Here is a 21368-nt window from a genome sequence, read left to right on the forward strand (position 1 = left end):
TTACTATTATTAAGCTTGTCGGATTGGCCGTTTGTTAATGATGAGTATTGCTATCTAGTTAATCCGGATGAGCAAACATCATAGCATGTTCATTGATAACATGACCCCAAGCCAACAAGATGTCTTCTCCTATGTATCACTCATTAATTGTTGACTGTTTGAAACATGTGTGTCACACTATCCACCAGGGTCACACTTCGTTTATTTTTTTCTCAGTGGTTTGTTGTGTCATCCCCTAACAAACCTAAGTAATTTAGTCGCTGTGTCAAAAGATTGATCTCCATTCATGCTCTTTTCAAACTGGTCGCTGTAAACACACTCACACAAGGTTGTGATATCCACCACCAAAACACGACGTGACACACAAACTGGACTTCAATTGGTACAGTGTACCTGGTCGCCAATGACGACGCAGCCGCCATTGTTATTTTACCGATCATGCATAACAGGCATTGTTAATTATAATGGTAATCTAACTCAATAGTCTGATAGGTCTAGTCTGGTTAACAAGACGGGGCACTAGACTAGCCAAAGTATTGTGAATTTAAAGCCGCCACCGCGATGTAATTACTGAACTGAAGCAGCCGAGAAGGGTTTTCGTTTATAGTTGTACTTTTCGCAACACGATTACAGCAATTACGAACACTGTGGACAATTCTCATTAAACGGCAAAATATGAGTCTGAACGTTTCTTGACTCAAATCGCAATAAATCTACACACTTCAGAAGTGATACATTATACACGAGTGGTCCGTAATGGAAGAGGTAATAGTACTTCAACTATTCGGGTCACGACATGTACTTTTTTCAGGCGTGCTTCAAGTATGATAGTTCAACTTTGACAACCAGTTTATTATAGCGTGAAACTACAGGTGCAACTGTGCGACCTACATGCATTCGTCAATGATATCCAACCAGCTACTGAGGACACTGTATAATTAGTTGTTCACCGGATATTGGAGTTGTCAAGGTAAGGTATAGTTTGTTAGCTAACTAAAATTATAGTTACAAAAAGCAACATTTTACGAACGGTTATCAAAGACCAGTATCTGAACTTTGTGCCGGGGACTGCCCAAACAAAAACATAGCCCACCATAAAATAATATACACACGTGAAAGTTCAAATCTGCCGATCGTTAGTAGTGGATTAGGTTTATCAGTCCCTACCTGACTTCTAGGGTTTTGTTTTTCCCTAGAAATATTCTTTGGGGTTTTCCCCCCACTTCTAAAACAGAATCGTTCTTCATTGTCTTCACCTTGTCTAGATCCTGGAAAGGCTGACAAGAATAATCATATATGTAAATCAGAATGTGAACCACGAAATAACGGTGATAAACTCACATTAGGCCATTTTCAATCATCGGGTTTTGGATTTCATTTAGAGATCAGCTTGTTTTTCTTCTAAAAAACTAAATAGCCTTTCAAGCAATTTCAAGTGAAGTTTTCCCACCATAACTATATAAAGTTACTGTGTATAGTTTCTATGTTCAAATCTGTGCACATTAATATGTTTAATCCACAATTTTAACTAATGTTGTTCCCACCATTTTATTAAAAAAACTGGGCCTGTTCGATTTTCGTGGCATAAAATATGTCATAATATTATGTTCACATGGTGTTACCACAAATATAAAACCTCTCCCCCCAAAAAAATGTCCACGCTTTCTGTGATGTCGCAAATATTGTGGCTAAAAAGTTGTATAAATAACAAACTAATGTGACAACTGCTGCTTCACAAAAATAAAAAACATAAACAAACTAAAACGACTGCAAATTTATAAACATATCCATTGAGTCGCCTTGCCTATTTTCATCAAAAGCCTAAACAATTAATTTGAAGTTCCCAAATGTTGTTGTTGTTGTTGTTGTTGTTGTTGTTGTATTTTTTTATTTTTTTTTAAGAATACGAAGGTGTTTAGACCTATGACATGATGTTTCACTTTCATGTGTGGTAGTTGTGTTGTGTTATTGCAATCCTCAAAATTGAGTGAGGTTGGGATATCAAAGTTTTGTAAAAAGTCATATTTCGAAACGTATTCAAGGTGTCTATTCCTTCCAACCGGACAGTTTCAATAAACGCACACAATAGTCGTACATTGTAGAAAGCTCAATGTCTAGTGTGGTTAATGGGATTGTTATAATTAGCGCAATCTGAAATTAGACAATAAGTTTTTTAACGAATGTTCTTGAAGATTCTCTCTTTGTTACATTTTCGTACTTGTATCAAATTTATCAAAAGCAAACTTTCAGCTTACTAAGTTTCAATATAATTCTCCATTGTTAAAAATTCTGCCTTTATCTATCTTTATCTTGGTGTAAATTTATTCATACGTATTACGTATTAACAACTGACATGATCAATTCTTTACAGGATCTGAAAGGATGCTACGATAAGTGAAAGACACACAAAACCTCATCAGAGGGAATCCAAGATGGCTGCTACCCGAGTGTTGAAAGCGCCTGACCCAATGGACGTTGTGATTCAAACCAACATGGGTGTCAACTCAATCGGTGATGGTCAGTGGCGACCCTTAAGTTCAATCAGCCATCACACTGATAACTCACATCTTAAAGATCCCAAGGAGACTGAGAACTTCGGTGAAGAAGGTGATCCAGGAACAGTGTCACTCAGGAGCAAATCAAGGGTCTCAATCGCCCCTCTTGCCCCCTCAAACGAAGAGCCAATCCAAGTGCAAGGGTTTTCCAGCTACCCTCCACGGGACCCACCACCAACCAGAGCAGTAAGCACAGCGTCTCACAGAGTGAACCCGGCCAGACGCCGTTCCCACCGTCTGAGAACGGCACCAGGGAAGATGGAACGGCGAACGACGGAGCTACACAAGGCGTTCGTCACGATGGACGCACGTAACAGGGTGACGGTAGATGTTATAAAGGGTAGCGCCAGAACGTCTGTGAACGCCTTCGATGACAGGGTTTGTCGTCCATACAGCGTTTATACCGTAACGCAGCAATGCGAGCGGCTTGCGATAAGTCCGTTTGGAGGACCCCTCATGAACAGTGCGGCTGGGAGGTACCGCGAGCGATACCTTACGAAACATCGTCCGGACGTTGTGCAGGATGGAACCCGTGGTGGCTCAAGCAACAAAACAACGTTCCAGAGATTCTACGACAATCTTGACTTATTGGCGATCAACGTCAAACGCATACCATTCGGAACCCTCCGCAAACCGCCTCCAAAGCAGGCACGTAAAGCTGACAGTCAGACGAAGTCCGTGCCTACGCAACTCCATAAGTACACGAGCGAGAGAATTGCCAACCTTCACGAATCGATGGACCGGCAAGACGGTCCGTCCAGCCCCCGTATAAACGGCAAGCAATTAAGTGTCATGGGTGTTGAATACAAGGTAGCCATGGAGGTCTCTAGTAATCTCGAAAAACATCGCAAGAGTCGACCGAGTAACGTGCCAGGTCTACCTAACTTGTCCGCTTCCAGGACCGATGCTCCACGGCTCCAGATCCAAAGCGAGCGCCTCCTGACCCTGGGCGAGCAATCTCTGAAAGACGGTATCTCATCCAACCTGTTCGACAGTGACCGTAGTAAACGAGGCCCGATCAAGGCCATTGAAAAACCACCTCGCCGGGTCAAATCCCCACCGCTCTCCAAACTTTCGCGAGAGAAATTTTACCCTGAAGCTCAAAGGCGTCGGGAACAGGGAACGTGGGCCGAATTGCGAATCGGGCGCCCCGTCACTCCGCCGGCTTCTGAGTACACTGCTGTTCAATCGGCGTCGTTTGTCACGACCGCACGACCTTTGACATCAATGACGTCACGGACGGGAGTCTCAGAAAGTGAAGAGAAGACAAAGTCGACCAAAGGCAAGACTGACGAACTTTCGAAGCTGGAAGATGTCAGTTCTGAGAAAGAAATCTCCGAAACTGGTCGTGCAAGTCCTGATAAAAACAAACAAAGTGAGGAAGAAAAAGCCCTTGACGTAAATCGCGACCAATTTGAATCTCTTCCTGATGACCCAGTAGTGGGAGTTTCCCAAGAGAGCGGACGGGATGCTAGCGGAACACCATTGTCCAGCCGATCCCTGGTTGTTACCGTCCCGGACGGTGATGGCGCCCTCGGCGAGGACATTAATGACGTCATTGGCGATGTAACTGATGAACTTGGTGTTGTAGGCGAAACTGGAAGTGAAGTTACAGACGGCGAGAAGGTTGTTTCTACTGGCACCGAAGAGTACTCGGAAAACACTGTCGATGAAACTGTCGGAGAAGTCGAACACAGTCAGGAGGAGAAAACTAATGATCAACTTGACGAGTCGATTGACCTTAATCAGAGCGTGGAAGTTGATGGTCAGTCTGATGATTCTGTCGAACATAACCCTGTCGTAGACCATGATTGTCAACCCAAGGAAACTGACAGTAAAAACGACACCGGAAAGCCCGATGAAAAGCCCGATGAACCTGTCGAGCAGGACCAGAGTGAGAACCCCGATGACATGCCCAGCGAACCTGGTGACGACTACAGTGGCGGGAACATTATAGACTTATCTGTCGAACAAGACGGACAGGACCAGTTGGGGAACCCGAAAAATCAGTCCGTTGAGCTTGTCGAACAGGACACAAGTGTTGGCCCTGACGATCAACCTAACGAACGAATCGAGCAAGAACAGAATATGAACAATGACAACGAAATCACCGAGCCAGTCGACAATGGACTCGTTGAAAATGTCTATCAGATTTAAAGCACCCTTTTATAAGTTGTAATTATTAAGGTTTTACGTACCATTCCCATTCTTGTTAAAGCCAATACATGTGTCTGGGACCAGGGGCGGATTTCACAAAGGTAGTCCTAACTTAGGACTAGTCCTAGGCAATGCTAAGAGATAGGACCAGTCCTAAGTTAGGATGAGTTACTGGTCCTAACTTAGGACCAGTCCTATCTCTTTGCATTGCCTAGGACTAGTCCTAAGTTAGGACTACCTTTGTGAAATCCACCCCTGGCCCCAATTTCATGAAGCCTATAAGCACAGAAATTGCTAAGCATAGAAAAGTATTGCTTAAAGACACTAGACACTATTGCTAATTGTCACAGACCAGTCTTCTCACTTGGTGTATCTCAACATATGCATGAAATAACAAACCTGTGACAATTTGAGCTCAATTGGTCATCGAAGTTGCGAGATAATAGTGAAAAGAAAAAAAACATCCTTGTCACACGAAGTTGTGTGCTGTCAAAAAAAAAATGCTTGATTTCGAGACATCAAATTCTAAATCTAAGGTCTCGAAATCAAATTCGTGGAAAATTACTTCTTTCTCGAAAACTACGTCATTTCAGAGGGAGCCGTTTCTATGAACATCTCCCCATTACTCGTTACCAAGTAATGTTTTATGCTAATAATTATTTTGAGGAACTACCAATAGTGTCCACTGCCTTTAACAGAAACACAATACCGACCAGAAATCCGTTAAGTTTAGTTTGTGACTGGTTCCCCACTCATTTTTTTTGCAAAGCAAAGAAATTACCAAGCAGTATCTTCTGCTTAACATTTTTATGAAATTGGGAACAGACCTTTATCAGATAATTTGAAATGAACATAATTATAGCTTGCCAATAACATGCAATATGCCTCTATCCTGCTAACACCATTTTGCTCGGGTTCACTGCCCATTAACAGCAATAATTAATATCGAATTCCATTATATCAAAAAGGAGCCAGATTTGTTGCTCTTACAACCTCGTTTTAATTGGGAGAAAAACAAGATGGCTGCACAATAACAAAGCTCTATTTTTAAGAGTGTTTTTATTTTTAAATAATCTTCAAGGAGAACAGTCACATAAATAAGATCAGAACATTTTTCGATAACGCAACCAAACCAGCCAAAAATATTATGATTCCAACGGCAACAGTTCAGTGCACCGAACTCTCACTTTTTACCCGCTCCAGACGCAGCCGCAAAGTGTTAATTTATGAAATAGTTGAAATCAAATGATATTTATGACAGAGTTTGTAACAATGTTACACACATAATCAAACATAGTTTTGAATTCGTTGAAAACAAACAAACAATCAAAGGAGATATTCTTTTATTTTTTAATTGCAGAATTTTTGTTTTGTATATTCAAAGTATAAGATAGTAAAACGGGTACTGGGTGAGGTTTTTTTCGAAATATAATCTTTTATTTTTGAATAGCCCAAATCAAACTTTAGTGCGATTTCGAAAAGGTCTAACACATCAATTTGTGTTCTATTTTTACCACCATAGTAAATCACGATGCATATTTAAAACAAAATACATTAATGGGTTCATGTAAGGTTAAACTAATTTTACTTTTTATTTGCAATGGTAACACTAACGTTTTGTCTCACTTCAAATGATAAAAGGTGCACGCACGAGTTTTTAATATTTTAAACTGTTAAAACTTTGCAATCAATGCCATATTTATTTTGTTTTAATTAGTTTAAATATTTAGTTCAAATAGTTGGGGATTTACTGAAGGTCATAGCATGAAAGGTGTCAGAATTAAATTAAATTTACACAAAGTTATAAACAAGCACAATTTGATTAGTTGATTGAATGATTTATTTGAATGTACAATGTATTGTTAATAGTTCTAAAATGTACGCACTACCGTTTGTTTACTTGCCGCATTTGCAAAACTTTTTTCCTTTTATCTTGGAAGGCAACAATGATTAATTGTCTGATAGAGAACTAGAAATTTGCGAACACAAGGGGGCGCTTTATCGACGACCAGCTCATAGCTGTAAATTTGACTAGCTCAGAGGGTCCATTGTACCTCACTAAATAAAATCCTCGACTCACAAAAGAAAGTTGTGGATTTACATTATTCATGAAGCTTTATAGTGCATGAATTTTTCTCTAATTTCGTGCATCGAGAGCCGCAATTGTTTTGTTTTTTTGTTTTTTATTTTGTATTACCGAGGAAAAACAGAAAAGGCAAACAAAACAAAGGGTCGCCATAATGGGAAGTCTAAAGACTGCTCAGCGAGGAACTTTGTGTACAAGACTATGGGAGGCTCTTAATCTTTCGGTTTATATTTTTCTTCAGCGCCTATAATACCCTTAACCCGACCAAGAACCTAAAAGTTCATTGACTTTGTTACCATTTCAACCGAATTCATATAACAGCAGAGTAAACAGTAATGCACACTGGGACCACATAATCCGGGTCAATTCTGACTGGGGAATTTTGAAAAAGAACAGTTAAGGGGAAAAAAAACACACGAAGTAATAAGTGTACATTAATTTAATTTTGGTGCATTTTTTTACAGCAAACCCAGGCCCTCTAGTCAAGTTTTGTGTCACAGACGGAGGGTCTATAAATCTCCATAAAACAAGTTTGTCTTAAGGGGGGGGGGGGGTGATTTCCCCGCGCTAATAATGCATCAGAATATCCAATGACAAAGACAAACATTCTTGTATCACATCCAGTAATAGGTCTTTTCTATTTTATTTTATTAGCTTTACTGATTTTAACTTTTTACAGAAACGAAATTGTCATAATGACACGTCAAAAATAACAATACATGTTTATTTTGTCAAAAAACAAAAAGCAGTTTAGCATAAAAATATAGTCGATATTTTCATTTATGTTTACGGTATCAACAGATAATACTCGGAATAAACCAAGCAAATACATGTAGTGAACTTTACAGAGATAATAAATAGGTTATACAAAGGAGACTGAACTTTTCAAATTAACCCTATCAGGACTTCTGCCGGTAAATTTTTAACGGTATCAAATTGTCTGACTTTTCCCAATACATGTACACTGTATTTAACTAGGGACATAATGACAAAATGGCAACCATTGTTTGACCTTGAGTCAAACAATGTTAAAGCAATTGGACACTTTCTGAACAGAACAAAAAATTAAAAGTTCACAGAATTACAAATAACTTACAGGGTTTACAGAAGGTAATGGTGAAAGACTTCTCTTGGAATATTATTAGAAGTACAAAAACCCGGTACGTATAGCACTAAAGAAATACTTTTTGATGAGGCTATGTCGAAAAAGGCTAACACTACGAAGGTAATTTCTTTCTACAGGGAGGACTGAGGACCACCGGCAGTAGTCTTGCTAAACCCATTGCATTTCCAAGTGTTGGTGCACAATTTTGGAAGCGTATTACAGGCACATGAATCAAAGCAATATCTCCCATATTATCGTGTACGTACACGATGAACCAAAAAGTGATCGTGTACGTACATCATAACTGTACGTACACGATAAGAGAACGATTTTGTTTTATTAATGTAGCGGCAATACTCTTCCGTAAACAATAGCCCAATGTTTACAATTAACATCTAATTTAATTGCTTCATACAGTAATAACTGATTGGATACAACGCACGAGTACGCGCTAATATTAAAGGAACACGTTGCCTTGAATCGGTCGAGTTGGTCTTTGAAAAGCGTTCTGTAACCGTTTGTTATAAAGTCGATATGGTTAGAAAGATGTTGTAAAAGTAGAATACAATGATCTACACAAATATGCTTCGAAATGGCGTGGTTTTCGTTTTAACTCGTCGACAAGCACGGTCGGCCATTTATGGGAGTCAAATAAATGGCCGACCGTGTTAGTTCGCGACGTTAAATGAAAACCGTGCAATTTTGAGTGATACTTGTGTGGATCATTATATTCTACTTTTAAAATATCTTTCTAACCAAATGCTTTTCATAACAAACGGTTTCAATTTTCTTCATAGACCAACTCATCCGATCCAAGGCAACGTGTTCCTTTAACTGATTTCAACCAAAGTGCTCGCCGTGTAAACAAAACACTGTATATATGGTGACATGATTTTAAAGGGCAAGCTCATGACATGAGCACTGTGTTAATCATTGGTAAACACTGTAATGTAATGTTTATTTTAAGGTTGTACTTATTTCTCAGAGCAAAACATCCACAAAGCTACCATTTCTTTTGTTTACTGCAAGCTCGGAAATCACTGCTAGACAAAGCTTGCATCAACCACCGCGGGTAGAAAACCACATTAATATTATGTCCTCGATGTAATTTACACTTTCCTTTAAAAATTGTGTTGTAAATGTTCCTGTTTAATGTTTGTCATTGCAATTAATGAGCAATTCGGCATTTGGCTGCGAGTTATATGTTGTTTTTATAAAAAATGAAATAAAAATGTGCGAAATTCAACACCTCTGGTTTTCCCCGCAGTTTTTAATGTACTATTTTCAGTTGCAAACGAAAACAAGTATCGTGTATATGCTTTTTAAAAAGAACACCTTACGGGAAAATGGGGTTACAGACTTTCTGTCATGCTTTGATTCTAGCGTTGGATGTGCAAAAGTGTTTTAACACATATGTACTCTTATGGTAATTTTTTTTTCAATAAGGTGCATTATTCTTTCTTACAGTCGAGCTAAAAAAATATGTGTACCTATTTTTATTATAAATGTCATTATGTATTAGAAACATGTGCAACATAATACAAGCTAAAAATTGAAGGTATTTATTTATATAATGTGATGGCTTTATAGCTTCCTCTGTTAATAATTATGAGTTCGCTGAGAGCATAGACGTTTCTGTCATGATGGCACCCAATGTTTTATTTAGGCACTGGACACTTTTGGTATTTCCTCAAACCATTGTTAATTGCATAACAACTTCCTTGGTTGCGAGCAATGGAAGCTATCGACAGTATAACACTTTTTGAGAATTGGCTCCCTCTGAACTAATGTAGTTTTGGTAAAAGAGGTAATTTCTCACTCAAATAATAAAATACATTAGGCCTGAAGCCTTTTATTAGGCATCTGAAAGCACACAAATTTGTGCAACAAGCTTGTGTTTTATCTTGCATTATTCTCTTGCAATTTCGATGACAAAATGAGTATATATTTTCACAGGTTTGTTATTTTATGCATATGTTGGGATACACCAAGTATGAGTACAGCCGTCGATTTCACAAAAGTTAGGACTCGTCTTATCTCGAGTTAGGATTAATCTTAAGGTCTGCAATCTACGGTGCAGGGTTGGAACTCGTCTTAAGTCATAAGATTAATCCTAAGTTAGGAAGAGTTTAGTGAAATTGACGGCTGGCCTTTGAGAATTACCAAATGTTTCCAGGGCCAAAAAGGTAATGTTTAGGTTGGTCTCGTCTAAGTGTCGTCATCATCTGATGAACCCACGCCCTCTCCGTCAGATTCATCCTCGTCATCATCATCGTCGTCATCATCTTCATCATCATCATCGACTTCTTCTCCCCGGTACTTCCTCGTCTTAAACGTTGCCATGGATTCCAACCGTGTCGACATCAAGCTGCCTAAACTATTCTTACCACCAGCGGGCGCCCCTCCGTCCTGAGTGCGCCGTCTCTGTGACTTGATACCGAGCATAGAGAAGTCCATGAAGTCTTCTCTGCGTTTCTGCATGACGGCTTTGCGTTCGTCCATTCTCTTTCTCATCATGACGAATTTCTCCTTTTCTGTGAGTTCCTTTGGTTTGTCCTCGTCTGGTTCCGGTGGCTTAACTGCATCATCCTCCGGTTTAGGTTCTGTTTGAATCGGCTCTTCAACACGGTTCGTATTCGGTGATGGTGAATTGAGATACTTTGACACTAAGCTTTTCCGTCGGTCAATGTCGTCTAGTTCCGGATTTGGTTCGTGAGGAGGAAACTCGAGGGTTGGAGACGGTGTCCGAGAGTCTCTGTCTCCGTTCATGAGGGCAGGCAAGAGTTCGTCGTCACTGTCTACGGCAAGGTGTGGCTTCTTTGTTTTCTTTCCTTTCTTCTTGTGATTGTTCTTCGCGTGAAACGCTCTTCGCGCGGTCGGAACGGCTGGAAGCTTGGTCACTCTGTTTTCCTGTCTGTCCTTTGCCACTTTCTTGACACCAAGCGAAGATTCCCTGTGTGATATTTTTACCCTGGTGGTGGTTTGTGTCGGCACTCTAGGTTTTCTACCGTTCTGTGCCGACGTCGGTCTAGCAACGGAAGCAGTTCGTAACCTCTGACCTGTTTTCAATTCTTCCTCTTCGATATCAATACCGAGTATCGCCCAGTCATTGATGTGCTCCTTCAAGTACTTCCTGTCGAAGTGAAGATCGACACGGGGTCGCGGGTACTGCGTGCTGATCGACTCGTCCAACTGCGCAAACTCGCCTTCTTCATTAGCCAATCGGAGGCTCTCAATGGCGGTCATGTCGTGGTCGTCTTCCTCATCGTCCTGCTCGTGTTCGTCAAACATAATCTCGTACCATTTCTCGGCTTCGCTGTCGTCGTGTACTGACTGCGAGACTTCGCTGAAGATCACCGAATTTTCCCGCGCTTTTCGTCCCTCCAAATCACGTCTGATCCTCCACAGTTTCTTACACAGTGCTAAATTTAACGTGTCTTTTGTACCGATCAATACGGGGTAAGTTGGTGACTTACTCCGAGGGTGATAGCCGTGTTTCGAGACGTAAATCACCTTTTCCTGTGGCTCGGAAAAATCTGCAGATACAATGTCACTTTGGGGCGATTCGGAGAACTTACTCGGGAGAGACCGCGGTCGCCTGTCTTGTGTTCTAAAAATCCTTGTTGTTCCATTGACAGTTTCAACTTGGAGTTTGGGATTACTGGATAAACTTTTCAGAGCAGCAGTCCTTTCATGAAGTCCGTTACATGTCGTAAAGAAAGCGGTCCCTTCCCGGGATGTAGTACCGTTTCGATGTACCTCTGGCAGGGTACTGATCAAGCCGTCACCCCGATGCGTTTGTCCCGCGTATGCAAACTCAGCACAAGTCTTAGATCTTCGCAGGTTGCGTGAGTTGGGGTGCTGTATGCGGTGGTGGGTGGTTTGAGACTGCACTTGGCGGGAAGGGGAGAGGTTGACTGTATTTTCTCTGTGGATTGTCGTCTGCTGATGTTGGTGCTGATGTACGGATGGTATTCTGGTTGATTGTCGTGTCTGACTTGGCCAGCTCCTGAAAACACACAAAACATAGGGATCATTAGGCCATGAACAAATAACTGAAAAGGGGGGTTGGCATATGGGGAGGCAGTATCTTTCTTCACGCTTGTTCAGCCCCACATCAACCGGTATTAGTTTCCCAAGTCCCTGAACTGGTTCCATTTCTCCGTTTTGGAACGCCGTGTATAGGCCTATAACAAGCAAAACCAGTGAAATAGACATTACTGTATTACAATTGAATCCCAAATGGAGGCTAAACACTGTATAACTGTTGCCTGGTTTCAGCTTGCCAAGGCTATACAGTAAGTTGATTTTAATCATTCAGGTAGGAGACATTGCCCCCGACTCCTGTGCGCAATCATTCTAAACAATGCATAAATTTCGTGTCTATAACGTCGCCAATGCAAATGCACATTATTACAGCTTAATAGTGCTGTTGGCCAACCTTTAGCTCATTACACAGACCGCCGTCTATTTGCTTAATTTCGCATTGTATGCATGTTATGTTGTTGTGGTGTTTTAACCTTCTAAAATGTACGCATTGCTTGAAACTTTTAAATGAGTCACTGAACTGACTAACGATACGTAAGCCGTAGACTATTTAGTTTTTTATTTATTATTTTTTTAAACATAAATCTTAATCTAATTTCTTAAAAAGTGTTTAAGGCGTGCCAAGTTTATGATCAAATAACAGCATGAGCAGATAAAGAACAAATTGTTTATCGTTTCTATCGACCAAATGTAAGTAACATTTGACTTTTCTCAACCCCCCTTTCAATCAAATGAAAAGAAAACGTACATAAAAACGTAAACAACAACGACAACAACAACAGCGACAGCAGCAACAACAACACCAGCAGCAGCAGCAGCAGCAGCAGCAACAACAACAACAACAACAACAACAACAACAACAACAACAACAACAACAACACCAGCATCAACAACAACAACGAAGATGACGTCAGTAAGAGATGTCAACAGAAGTTGGATTAAGTTATTAAAAAAAGTGAATGCAAGTTATCAATTCTTCCATAGAGCCTTGTCCACAATCGCTTACCAATTGAGCATGTCAGCTGATATCACTGGTTCCAGTGACTCGCAGCCCAGAATCGCCAACGGACAACCACAAGTGACGCACGTAATTATCTCCCATTTCCCTGCCTCCCCATCCTGCTCTCCATCCACTGCGACCGCATCAGCACCCAGCAGTGAGCGTTCCGCAGGAGCCTTCTTGCCTACCGACCGCCTGACAGCCGAAAACAGATCAACCAATGGCGGTAGCCGTGTACGTTCAACATGACCTCTCATGATCCACATTGAGTTTCATACAAAGGTCATTTCTCTCTTGTATAGATGAGGAAAGCCGCACTCATAAAATCCCATTGAATCTCTCTTTGATAGCTCGTGATATTCATCAGCAACATTGTTCTTTATCGTCGACACTTCGCCGAAGCCCCAAATCTCAAAATCCTAAATGTTGATCGTTTGCTCAGTCTGAAATCGCTCTTCAGCTCCCCTCAAGTGCCCCAACGTGAACACACTAGACTTTGTCCTTCGGGTTTTCCAATTCATTTATCATCACTTCAAAGCTCATTGCTTGTCAACAAAGAATAGTTGACACGTTCCGTCTGATTTGGTTGTTTAAACTCCAAAATCTGAGAGCAACACAATTTGTTAATAAAGCACATTACAAAAACAGGTCACTGGTTTAAGAATGGCAACTCCTGTGCAATTTCCTCACTTTGCACGCACAGTCTTCGGAGGTTTTGGGGATTATACCCTGCTGATACACCGTTCATAAAGGTTGATTCAAAATGGCCGTCCAAAGCAGCGACTGTAACAGTACCAATAATGACCAACAATTTTCTTCGCCATGTTTTGTTAAACACAATCAATGACACCTTCCCAGTTGTACGTCTGAAATTGTCTCCACTTTGTGCCCAATGTTGCTACTATCCATACAAAACACCTAATAGACAGTAGATTTCCTTTCTCCAAGTTTTTCTTCTTCAAGTCAACTTTATTTTCTCCGACGGCCGATATCTTGGTATTTATTTTGTAATTGTAAACAGAACATCACTTTATGTATTGCTCGAACATGATGTGTCCTCGGTGAAAGTACTTATACGAGACATCTGGTGCAGGAAAACCCACACAACAGGGTAATATCAATAGTTTTTGAGTTCTGTGTTCCCGAGAAACAAGAGAGAGTCTCCAAACAGCTTTGTCGTCGAGTTGTAAGAACCGGAGATACCAAAATGAAATCGCCAGGTGAAGACCAGCTGCAGTTGAGACTTTCTATTACCAAATTCTATGGAGTTACCAAATTGATACATTCTCCTGTTTATCCAAGTTTCTATGAGCATCCGACGTACGTTAATGCAGGATATAGGAGTTTCCTTGCGTCGATGTTAAACATGGTTGGAGCACGGATGGTGTGTTTTTCTGCTTCCATGGTTGGTGGTATTCTATTATACATCGAACCACAGACGAAACAAATACACGGACAATACCAGAGTGATGTTACAAACATGTCGTATCGATAACTTTGAAGCGACGGTTTTGTTTCACATAATCACGGCCCCGGGCAGACGTCGATTAGAACCATGTCGCAATCGATACAGAAACTTGCAAGGCTTTCTGCAACCATTGATTTTGTTTCGTCATTACAAGTTTTGCTATGAGACAGATTGTTAGACAGTTTGTCTTGAATGGGGGAAGAGCTGCCCTCAACAGGATTGCTATGCTTTTCAAAATCAAGTAAACTAAGCTCAAGCAACCACAAAACAGTGAAACGTTTTCACACAAAATTACTTAAGAATTCCTATTGGACAGTTTGTTTTCTAAATGTGACAATATCAAAATTAAAAACGAGACACAAAATTGTAAGTTTTCGCTCACAAGGTATACACAGAGCTAAATTAAGGTATAACTTCCCATGTCACACTGTAGTTGAACATTTATAATTTAATGGTGACTGCATGGTATACTCAGACACATTTTAAGCTCCTCGAAAACAACCTGACTCGACAAAAACTACCGTCATCTCCAAAACACTATGTCTCCCCTCCATCTTATTCAAAATTCATGGACATCATGTACCTTGACGAAAAAGTATTGATTAGGGAAACTAGTGGGACTTCTAGAGTCATCCTTTTTGTCATTCTATATGGAGCGATCGATGACAATGTCTCTACCACAAAGAAGAACAACACGAAGCCTTGAAATGGTTTAAAGATTGGGTGTCGATATGCAGTGATCTCAAGATGTCTGCTAAACGCTGCTCAAGACATGGGCAACAGAGGGCGTGTGATTCAACTTTGTTTGTGCCATCTTGTTAAGTTCGATTACATCCATGCATGCAAGGTTGCTGTGATTTACAAAAATAATTTGTGTCGCGGTCATATATTTTTTTTTGAAATTTTGTAGTTAGTTATTTGTTGACGTTTTTTGACGTTAAAAACAACATTTGTAGGGAAAATCAGTTAAACATGAGTTAATTTGGTGAATAAAAAATGTACATGTTTACAACTCATGACGTATAAAAATTTGATTTGATTTGTGTGGCCTACGATTTCCTTCCCCAAATCTAGTTCAGGTTTAATTGATCTCAAATAACACCCTTTTCGCAAATCATACAATTATAAGTTCAATAGAGTTTTATGGCATAAAATATGATAACCCTTTACGTGGGGTCACTGTTGGTATTTATCTTGCCAATAAAGCAAAATAACTCCTTTCACGAAAAATAGATTGCTTTTTAATTATAACTTACCGTCTTTGTGGCGTATTTCGTTGAATACCATTGGCAGCCCAACACACCGAGGACAAAGCAGACGTCACCGGCGGGGGGCCCTCCCAGCCCGAAATCTCTTTTGCCGGTCGGCCGTGATGCGTGAAAGCCCCTCGCCTGTCGAAGTACGGGCTGCCAAACTTGTTGGTGTTTGAGTCTCTGCTGGGACAATTATTCGGGGTTGTCGATGGCGCGTTACTACCCCCATGCATTCTATAACCAGTGTTCGGTGGTGCGGTTGGGGAGAGATTTTGTTGATACCAGTTGCCACGGTTGCCCATTGTACCGTGGTATCACACCAGACGCACATGTGGGACTTCGGAACATTTAGGGTCAGTTCTATGTGCACTTTCCTGGCATAGAAATAAATAATATTAAAGAAAGTATTTGACAAAACGATCAAAACTTACAATTTGTATAGATTTATATTTACATACGGAACAAGTAGACTTTAAATAATGATTACATGCAATAGATCGTGAAATGGAAGTGTTGGCAAAATAGAGGATCTAGCCTTACATTGTGTAAAGAAAAAGAACCGGAATATATAATACATACCCCATCCCAACATAAATAAGGTCCGTTTTTATTACTTTAAAGCCAGAGCAAATAGCATTTTGAAGAACACAGACAGCACAGTTGTTTTTATTTTGATTGTCAACAATCGAAATAAGCACGATGAGAACGTAAACAAAATCACTCAATTGAAAAAAAAATAAAAAAATCAAAAAAATCAATCGAATTGTGTCCTTGAAAATTTGCAAAAAGTTGTGTTTGTATATTTTGTTGTTGATTGAGGGTTTGTAGCCTAAATAGCATGTAGAGGCCCACTCTCTAAATGTAAAAGAGTGAAAAACACCACTCTTTACATTTCGAGTTGTCCCTCATATGCTCTTTGAAAAGAGTGGTTGTTATTTCACTCTTAATGAGGGGTTTCACTCAAGGACAGAGTGAAAAATCACTCAAAAAGATGCAAACTTCAATCTAAAAGAGTGGAAGACCACTCAAAAAAGAGTTGTCCCTCAGATGGCTCTTCAAAGAGTGCTTTTTCACTCCTTTACATTAAGACCACGTCGTCATTGCTTTTCTGAAGAGTAGATTCTTCCCCAAAAAATCTGGTTTTTTTTTAAGAACCACACTATTCAACCAAACTGTTGACAATTCATCCTACTAAGTGCACCCATTTTCAGTAAAAGCATTGTTTATGTTTTTTTTTACAATATGGGTGTTGTCACATTAAGATCATCCCCCAGGGTGTTTCATAGAATCGTGTTGGAAGAAATGTGTGTTATTTTAACTGTGTTAAAGGCAGTGACACTTTTGGTAATTACTCAAAATAATTATTATCATTATAACCTTTCTTGATTACGAGAAATGGGGAGAGGTTGATAGTATAAAACATTGTTAGAAACAGCTCCCTCCATGAAGTGACGTAGTTTTCGAGAAAGAAGTTATTTTCCACGAATTTGATTTCGAGACCTCAGATTTAGAATTTAAGGTCTCGAAATCAAGCATCTGAAAGCACACAACTTCGTGTGCCCATGGTGTGACAAGGGTGTTTTTTCTTTCATTAATATCTCGCAACTTCGACGACAGATTGAGCTCAAATTTACACAGGTTTGTTATTTTATGCATATGTTGATATACACCCACTGTTAAGACTATGTCTTTGACAATTACCAATAGTGTCTTGTGTTTTTAAGTGTAAATTTTGATTATTTTTCTCGATATCTACAACCATGTGACACCACCACCCATGGTGTAAATTTTAACTTGTCAATTATTTTGTTTGCAGTGTAATATTTGCCGGATATTATGAATCTTAGCTACTGGTCATTGATGTAGTGCACGTCAATTATACCATAACTTGCTCATTTTGATTTAGCAATGAAATAAAGAATACAAATGGTGCTGAGGTGGATCTTCCAGTTCTAAAATGCAAACATTGAGGTATACTTCTAACATTGACACCATAGGTTACACTTATTTCTGAAGATTGCATTGGTGTTATTTTAACACCATAATTATGTTTATTTTGATTTTCTCTTGGGTAGGCCTAGCTTTGTGACAGTACCCATGATACCAATAATAACACCACATTATTTGCATTGTTAAAGGCAGTGGACACTATTGGTAGTTACTCAAAATAATTAGTAGTATAAAACCTGACTTGGTAACGAGTATTGGGGAAAGGTTAATATAGTACACAACGTTGTGTGAAACGGTTCCCTCTGAAGTAACGTAGTTTTCGAGAAATAAGTAATTTTCCACGAATTTGATTTCGAGACCTCAGGTTTAGAATTTTGAGGTCTCGAAATCAACCATCGCACACAACTTCGTGTGACATTGGTGTGTTTCTTTCATTGTTATCTCGCAACTTCGACGACCAATTGAGCTCAAATTTGTATCAGGTTTGTTATTTTATGCATATGTTGAAAACACATAAGTTGAAATACATTAAGTGAGAAGGCTGGTCTTTGGCAATTACAAATAGTGTCCAATGTCTTTAATATTAACCATTACAGTATTTATGATTAGTTGTGTTGCAGCCTGATAAATAATCAAGTGTACACATTTCCTGAAAATAAATTTAAAGCAGTGGACACTATTGGTAATTACTCAAAATAATTATCAGCATAAAACCTTACTTGGTGACGAGTAATGGGGAGAGGTTGATGGTATAAAACATTGTGAGAAAAGGCTCCATCTGAAGAGACATAGTTTTCGAGAAAGAAGTAATTTTCCACGAATTCGATTTCGAGACCTCATATTTAGAATCTCGAAATCAAGCATCTGAAAGCACACAACTTCGTGTGACAAGGGTGCTTTTTTCTTTCATAGTTATTTCGCAACTCCGACGACCAATCGAGCTCAAATTTTCACAGGTTTGTTATTTTATGCATATGTTGAGATACACCAAGTGAGAAGACTGGTCTTTGACAATTACCAATAGTGTCCAGTGTCTTTAACACAGTTTGTTTGATTCTTTTAAACACCCACTCGCCACTATTTAGTTTTTATGGTTTTATTTCGAAAATGCACTGTGCTTTCCCCTCAAAAATAACATCATTAAATATTTACATTTATCTTGCCATTTATAACACAACCAGGTTTTGATCACTATTTCAGATTTCATGTTTATTTGGATCTGGGTATAATACCTTATGATGACGTCTGCTGATTACATATTCTTGTAGTACTTCTTGGCAAAGATGACAAACTTCTCAAAGACATTTTGTAGAGCATCTCTGATGTCTTCATTTTCACTCGAGGGGTCACCTCCACAGGTGTTCAATTAATAAAACTTTGGACTTTGGGTCCTTTACCAATTAATCCATCAGGTAGCTCACCTGTTATCAGATCAGATCAGAAGAAAGAAGACTCAACTGTCACTCAAATCAAAATGTGTCTATTCATGGAGGAATAAAAAATCAGAGTCCGAACTGAACGACGGAGTAAGTGTAACACTGTAAAGGTCGGTTCACTCTGGTTCACAACAACATTTCCAAACCGACAAACAGCAATTTCTGAGCGGGTTAGAAGCGGTGCCAGCGGGCCTAAGAATCTTCAACATCAACGGCAGTTGTTGTTCAGGGTGATCACCAAGATAACACGGTGTTATTCCAAGCAAGTATCCAGCCAAGATTTTTAATGAAGTGAAATACGTCAACACTTCCGAGAGGTAGCCCGTACACAGTCCTCAAGTAGCTTTCAAGTGCTATTTGAGCATTATAACTGGTAGCCGCAGTTCTGAAAGCAAAGCATACAATGAGTTGGCTAAGCACAGACCCCAAACAAGAGGGTATTAGCGGGTGACTAGGCAGGTACCGGAGTAAATTATTCAGGGAATACCTTTGTTAGGAATGAATGGGTTTAGTGAGATGTCCGCCAACGTTGGGTTGTAGGCAGTCGGGAGGCAGTCAAGGCAAAACCAAAAAGTTTAATATCCTACCTCCATGGTTTAATCATCAGCCCAAACTCACCGATATAGAAAGAGCTGCAATTCTTTGATTGCGTTTTTAGATAAATCTGCTAATCAACTATTTGTCTGATTTTCATTACAGACGTGTTTAGATTAAGACCACTCTCGATTCGCTCACACGGCAACTTGTTTGTAGCCGGTTATTATGCTCCAGCCAGAAAACTGGTCCGGAAATTAAACTAGATTGCGAAACTGCTGCTGAATTGGCAGTTAATTGGTTTATTTAGCACTGGGGATGTTTGATTCCAACTCAAAAAATTTTTAGTTTAGGATTTAATGAATTCAGTGAAGGCTTATCACAATTATATACACAAGTGACTAGATACTAAAATGAAAAAGAAATTACCTATATGAAAATACAACAAATCCCTTTAAACCATACTGTGGTTAACATTTTGTGGAAAGCTATAAGCTCGGGAAAAAAAAAATCAAATCTGCTATTCGAGATGTTATTTTTTATGTTGAAAAACATATAATGATGATGGAATGTCATGCCTTACTATGTTGCAATAATAAATACAAAATAAAATAAATTGGGCCTATAGGTCTACGTTGTTACGGTCTTGCGAGTTGAATTTCAATACTCACCCATGTGTGAACTCCAAATGATTGCTTCATGGTGTAAGAAAAACAGCTAATCATTTTGCTCAAGTTCTTCAACAAGTTCCAAAAACAGCTGGCAAACTGGCCGCATGCAGTTTTTGATGGTAGTTATATGTTGTTAACCGATTCGCAGTTCAAACAAGCTTGATATTAAATGCTTAACCGATCCTGCCTCAAACCAACTACACCAAAACACGACACTAACTTCTTCTTGGTGACGCAAAAGTAGTGTTGATTTTGTGCGGTTCTTATGTGAAGACAAATGAATGCTTGCACTTGGGTCATATCAGCGCGATCTAAACAAATATTTGGTTAAGTTTAATGCGTATGATGCCAAACAAAAGGCAATAAATTTCAATGGACATGTGCACTCAGACGTATATGATTTCTGGAAGTTGTTCTATGGTTTGACATTATTTTAAAACTGTTATTTTAATACATTCATTTATCGACGTGGAAGCGCTTACTTGAATGAATGTTTACTGTAATGTTCTTCATTATCATCATTATGGTTTGTTTGTTTCTTTGTTGGTTAGATGTTGTCTTAAAACAAGTTCAAAGGGATAGACAATTTTTTTTTTAGATTTGTGTTTCAAAAAAAAAATTTAAAGAAATAAAATCACGAGCCGAATCTGATAAAAGGTGCTCATGCAAATGGTGTGTACTGATCTTCTTCTTCGTCGAATAGACCGGGGCCTAGCTAAGAACGATTTACCAGAAAAGTGCGATTTCCCCCAGTAAATCAGCAAATAATGGTTCTACTTCTTTGTCAGTTTTAAAGATTGTTTGATAGGCTGTTTGCCGTGTAAAAGATGGCACGGAATTCGAACGCTATCAATTTAGAATGCCCGCTAAACAGTTTGGCTTCAAATCCCGGTCATCTCATTACAAGATTGCCCCTGAGCAAGACACTTAATCATAACGTGCTTCTCTTCACCCAGGTGTATAAATGAGAATCTGCAAGGTTGATATCGGTATTCAATGATCATCATTTGGCATATTGGGGACTCTTTGGTTAATGGGCAGAAATTGCACACAGATAAAAACAAGAGTAACAAATATTTATATTATTTCTCTGTCCGTTTTCCCCT

At 39.4% G+C, this 21368-nt stretch overlaps 2 protein-coding genes across 4 annotated transcripts; one reads left to right on the forward strand and one right to left on the reverse strand.

Moving 5' to 3' along the window:
- Nucleotides 1–548: 548 nt before the first annotated feature.
- On the forward strand, nucleotides 549–6484 carry LOC139940058 (uncharacterized). Its single transcript, XM_071936287.1, has 2 exons — nucleotides 549–970; nucleotides 2372–6484. The coding sequence occupies exon 2, from the start codon at nucleotides 2433–2435 to the stop codon at nucleotides 4710–4712; it is 2280 nt and encodes a 759-aa protein (XP_071792388.1). The 5' UTR covers nucleotides 549–970; nucleotides 2372–2432; the 3' UTR covers nucleotides 4713–6484.
- A 2214-nt stretch (nucleotides 6485–8698) lies between these two features.
- Nucleotides 8699–20359, reverse strand: LOC139940026 (uncharacterized). Of its 3 annotated transcripts, XM_071936219.1 has the most exons (4): nucleotides 20263–20359; nucleotides 18854–19442; nucleotides 15675–16045; nucleotides 8699–11912 (listed from the first exon to the last, which is right to left on the reverse strand). In XM_071936219.1, exons 3-4 carry the CDS (start codon nucleotides 15971–15973, stop codon nucleotides 10112–10114), a joined length of 2100 nt encoding a protein of 699 aa, XP_071792320.1. In that variant the 5' UTR covers nucleotides 15974–16045; nucleotides 18854–19442; nucleotides 20263–20359; the 3' UTR covers nucleotides 8699–10111. The 3 variants fall into 3 exon arrangements, with proteins under 3 accessions (XP_071792320.1, XP_071792321.1, XP_071792322.1); XM_071936220.1 differs by lacking the exon at nucleotides 20263–20359 and having other exon boundaries at nucleotides 19043–19506; XM_071936221.1 differs by lacking the exons at nucleotides 15675–16045; nucleotides 18854–19442; nucleotides 20263–20359 and adding an exon at nucleotides 12957–13214.
- Nucleotides 20360–21368: the final 1009 nt, after the last annotated feature.

The sequence above is a fragment of the Asterias amurensis genome, chromosome 7 (assembly GCF_032118995.1).
Source record: "Asterias amurensis chromosome 7, ASM3211899v1".
Taxonomy (NCBI): Eukaryota; Metazoa; Echinodermata; class Asteroidea; order Forcipulatida; family Asteriidae; genus Asterias; species Asterias amurensis.

What these genes read in the sequence shown, in the direction of transcription:
- LOC139940058 (XM_071936287.1), top strand. Translation starts at nt 2,433, where the DNA reads ATGGCTGCTACCCGAGTGTTGAAAGCGCCTGACCCAATGGACGTTGTG.
- LOC139940026 (XM_071936219.1), bottom strand. Translation starts at nt 15,973, where the DNA reads ATGGGCAACCGTGGCAACTGGTATCAACAAAATCTCTCCCCAACCGCA. An exon ending in CGAAATACGCCACAAAGACG is followed by an intron (nt 11,913 to 15,674) that starts GTAAGTTATAAT and finishes GTGTGTTTTCAG; the next exon opens with GAGCTGGCCAAGTCAGACAC.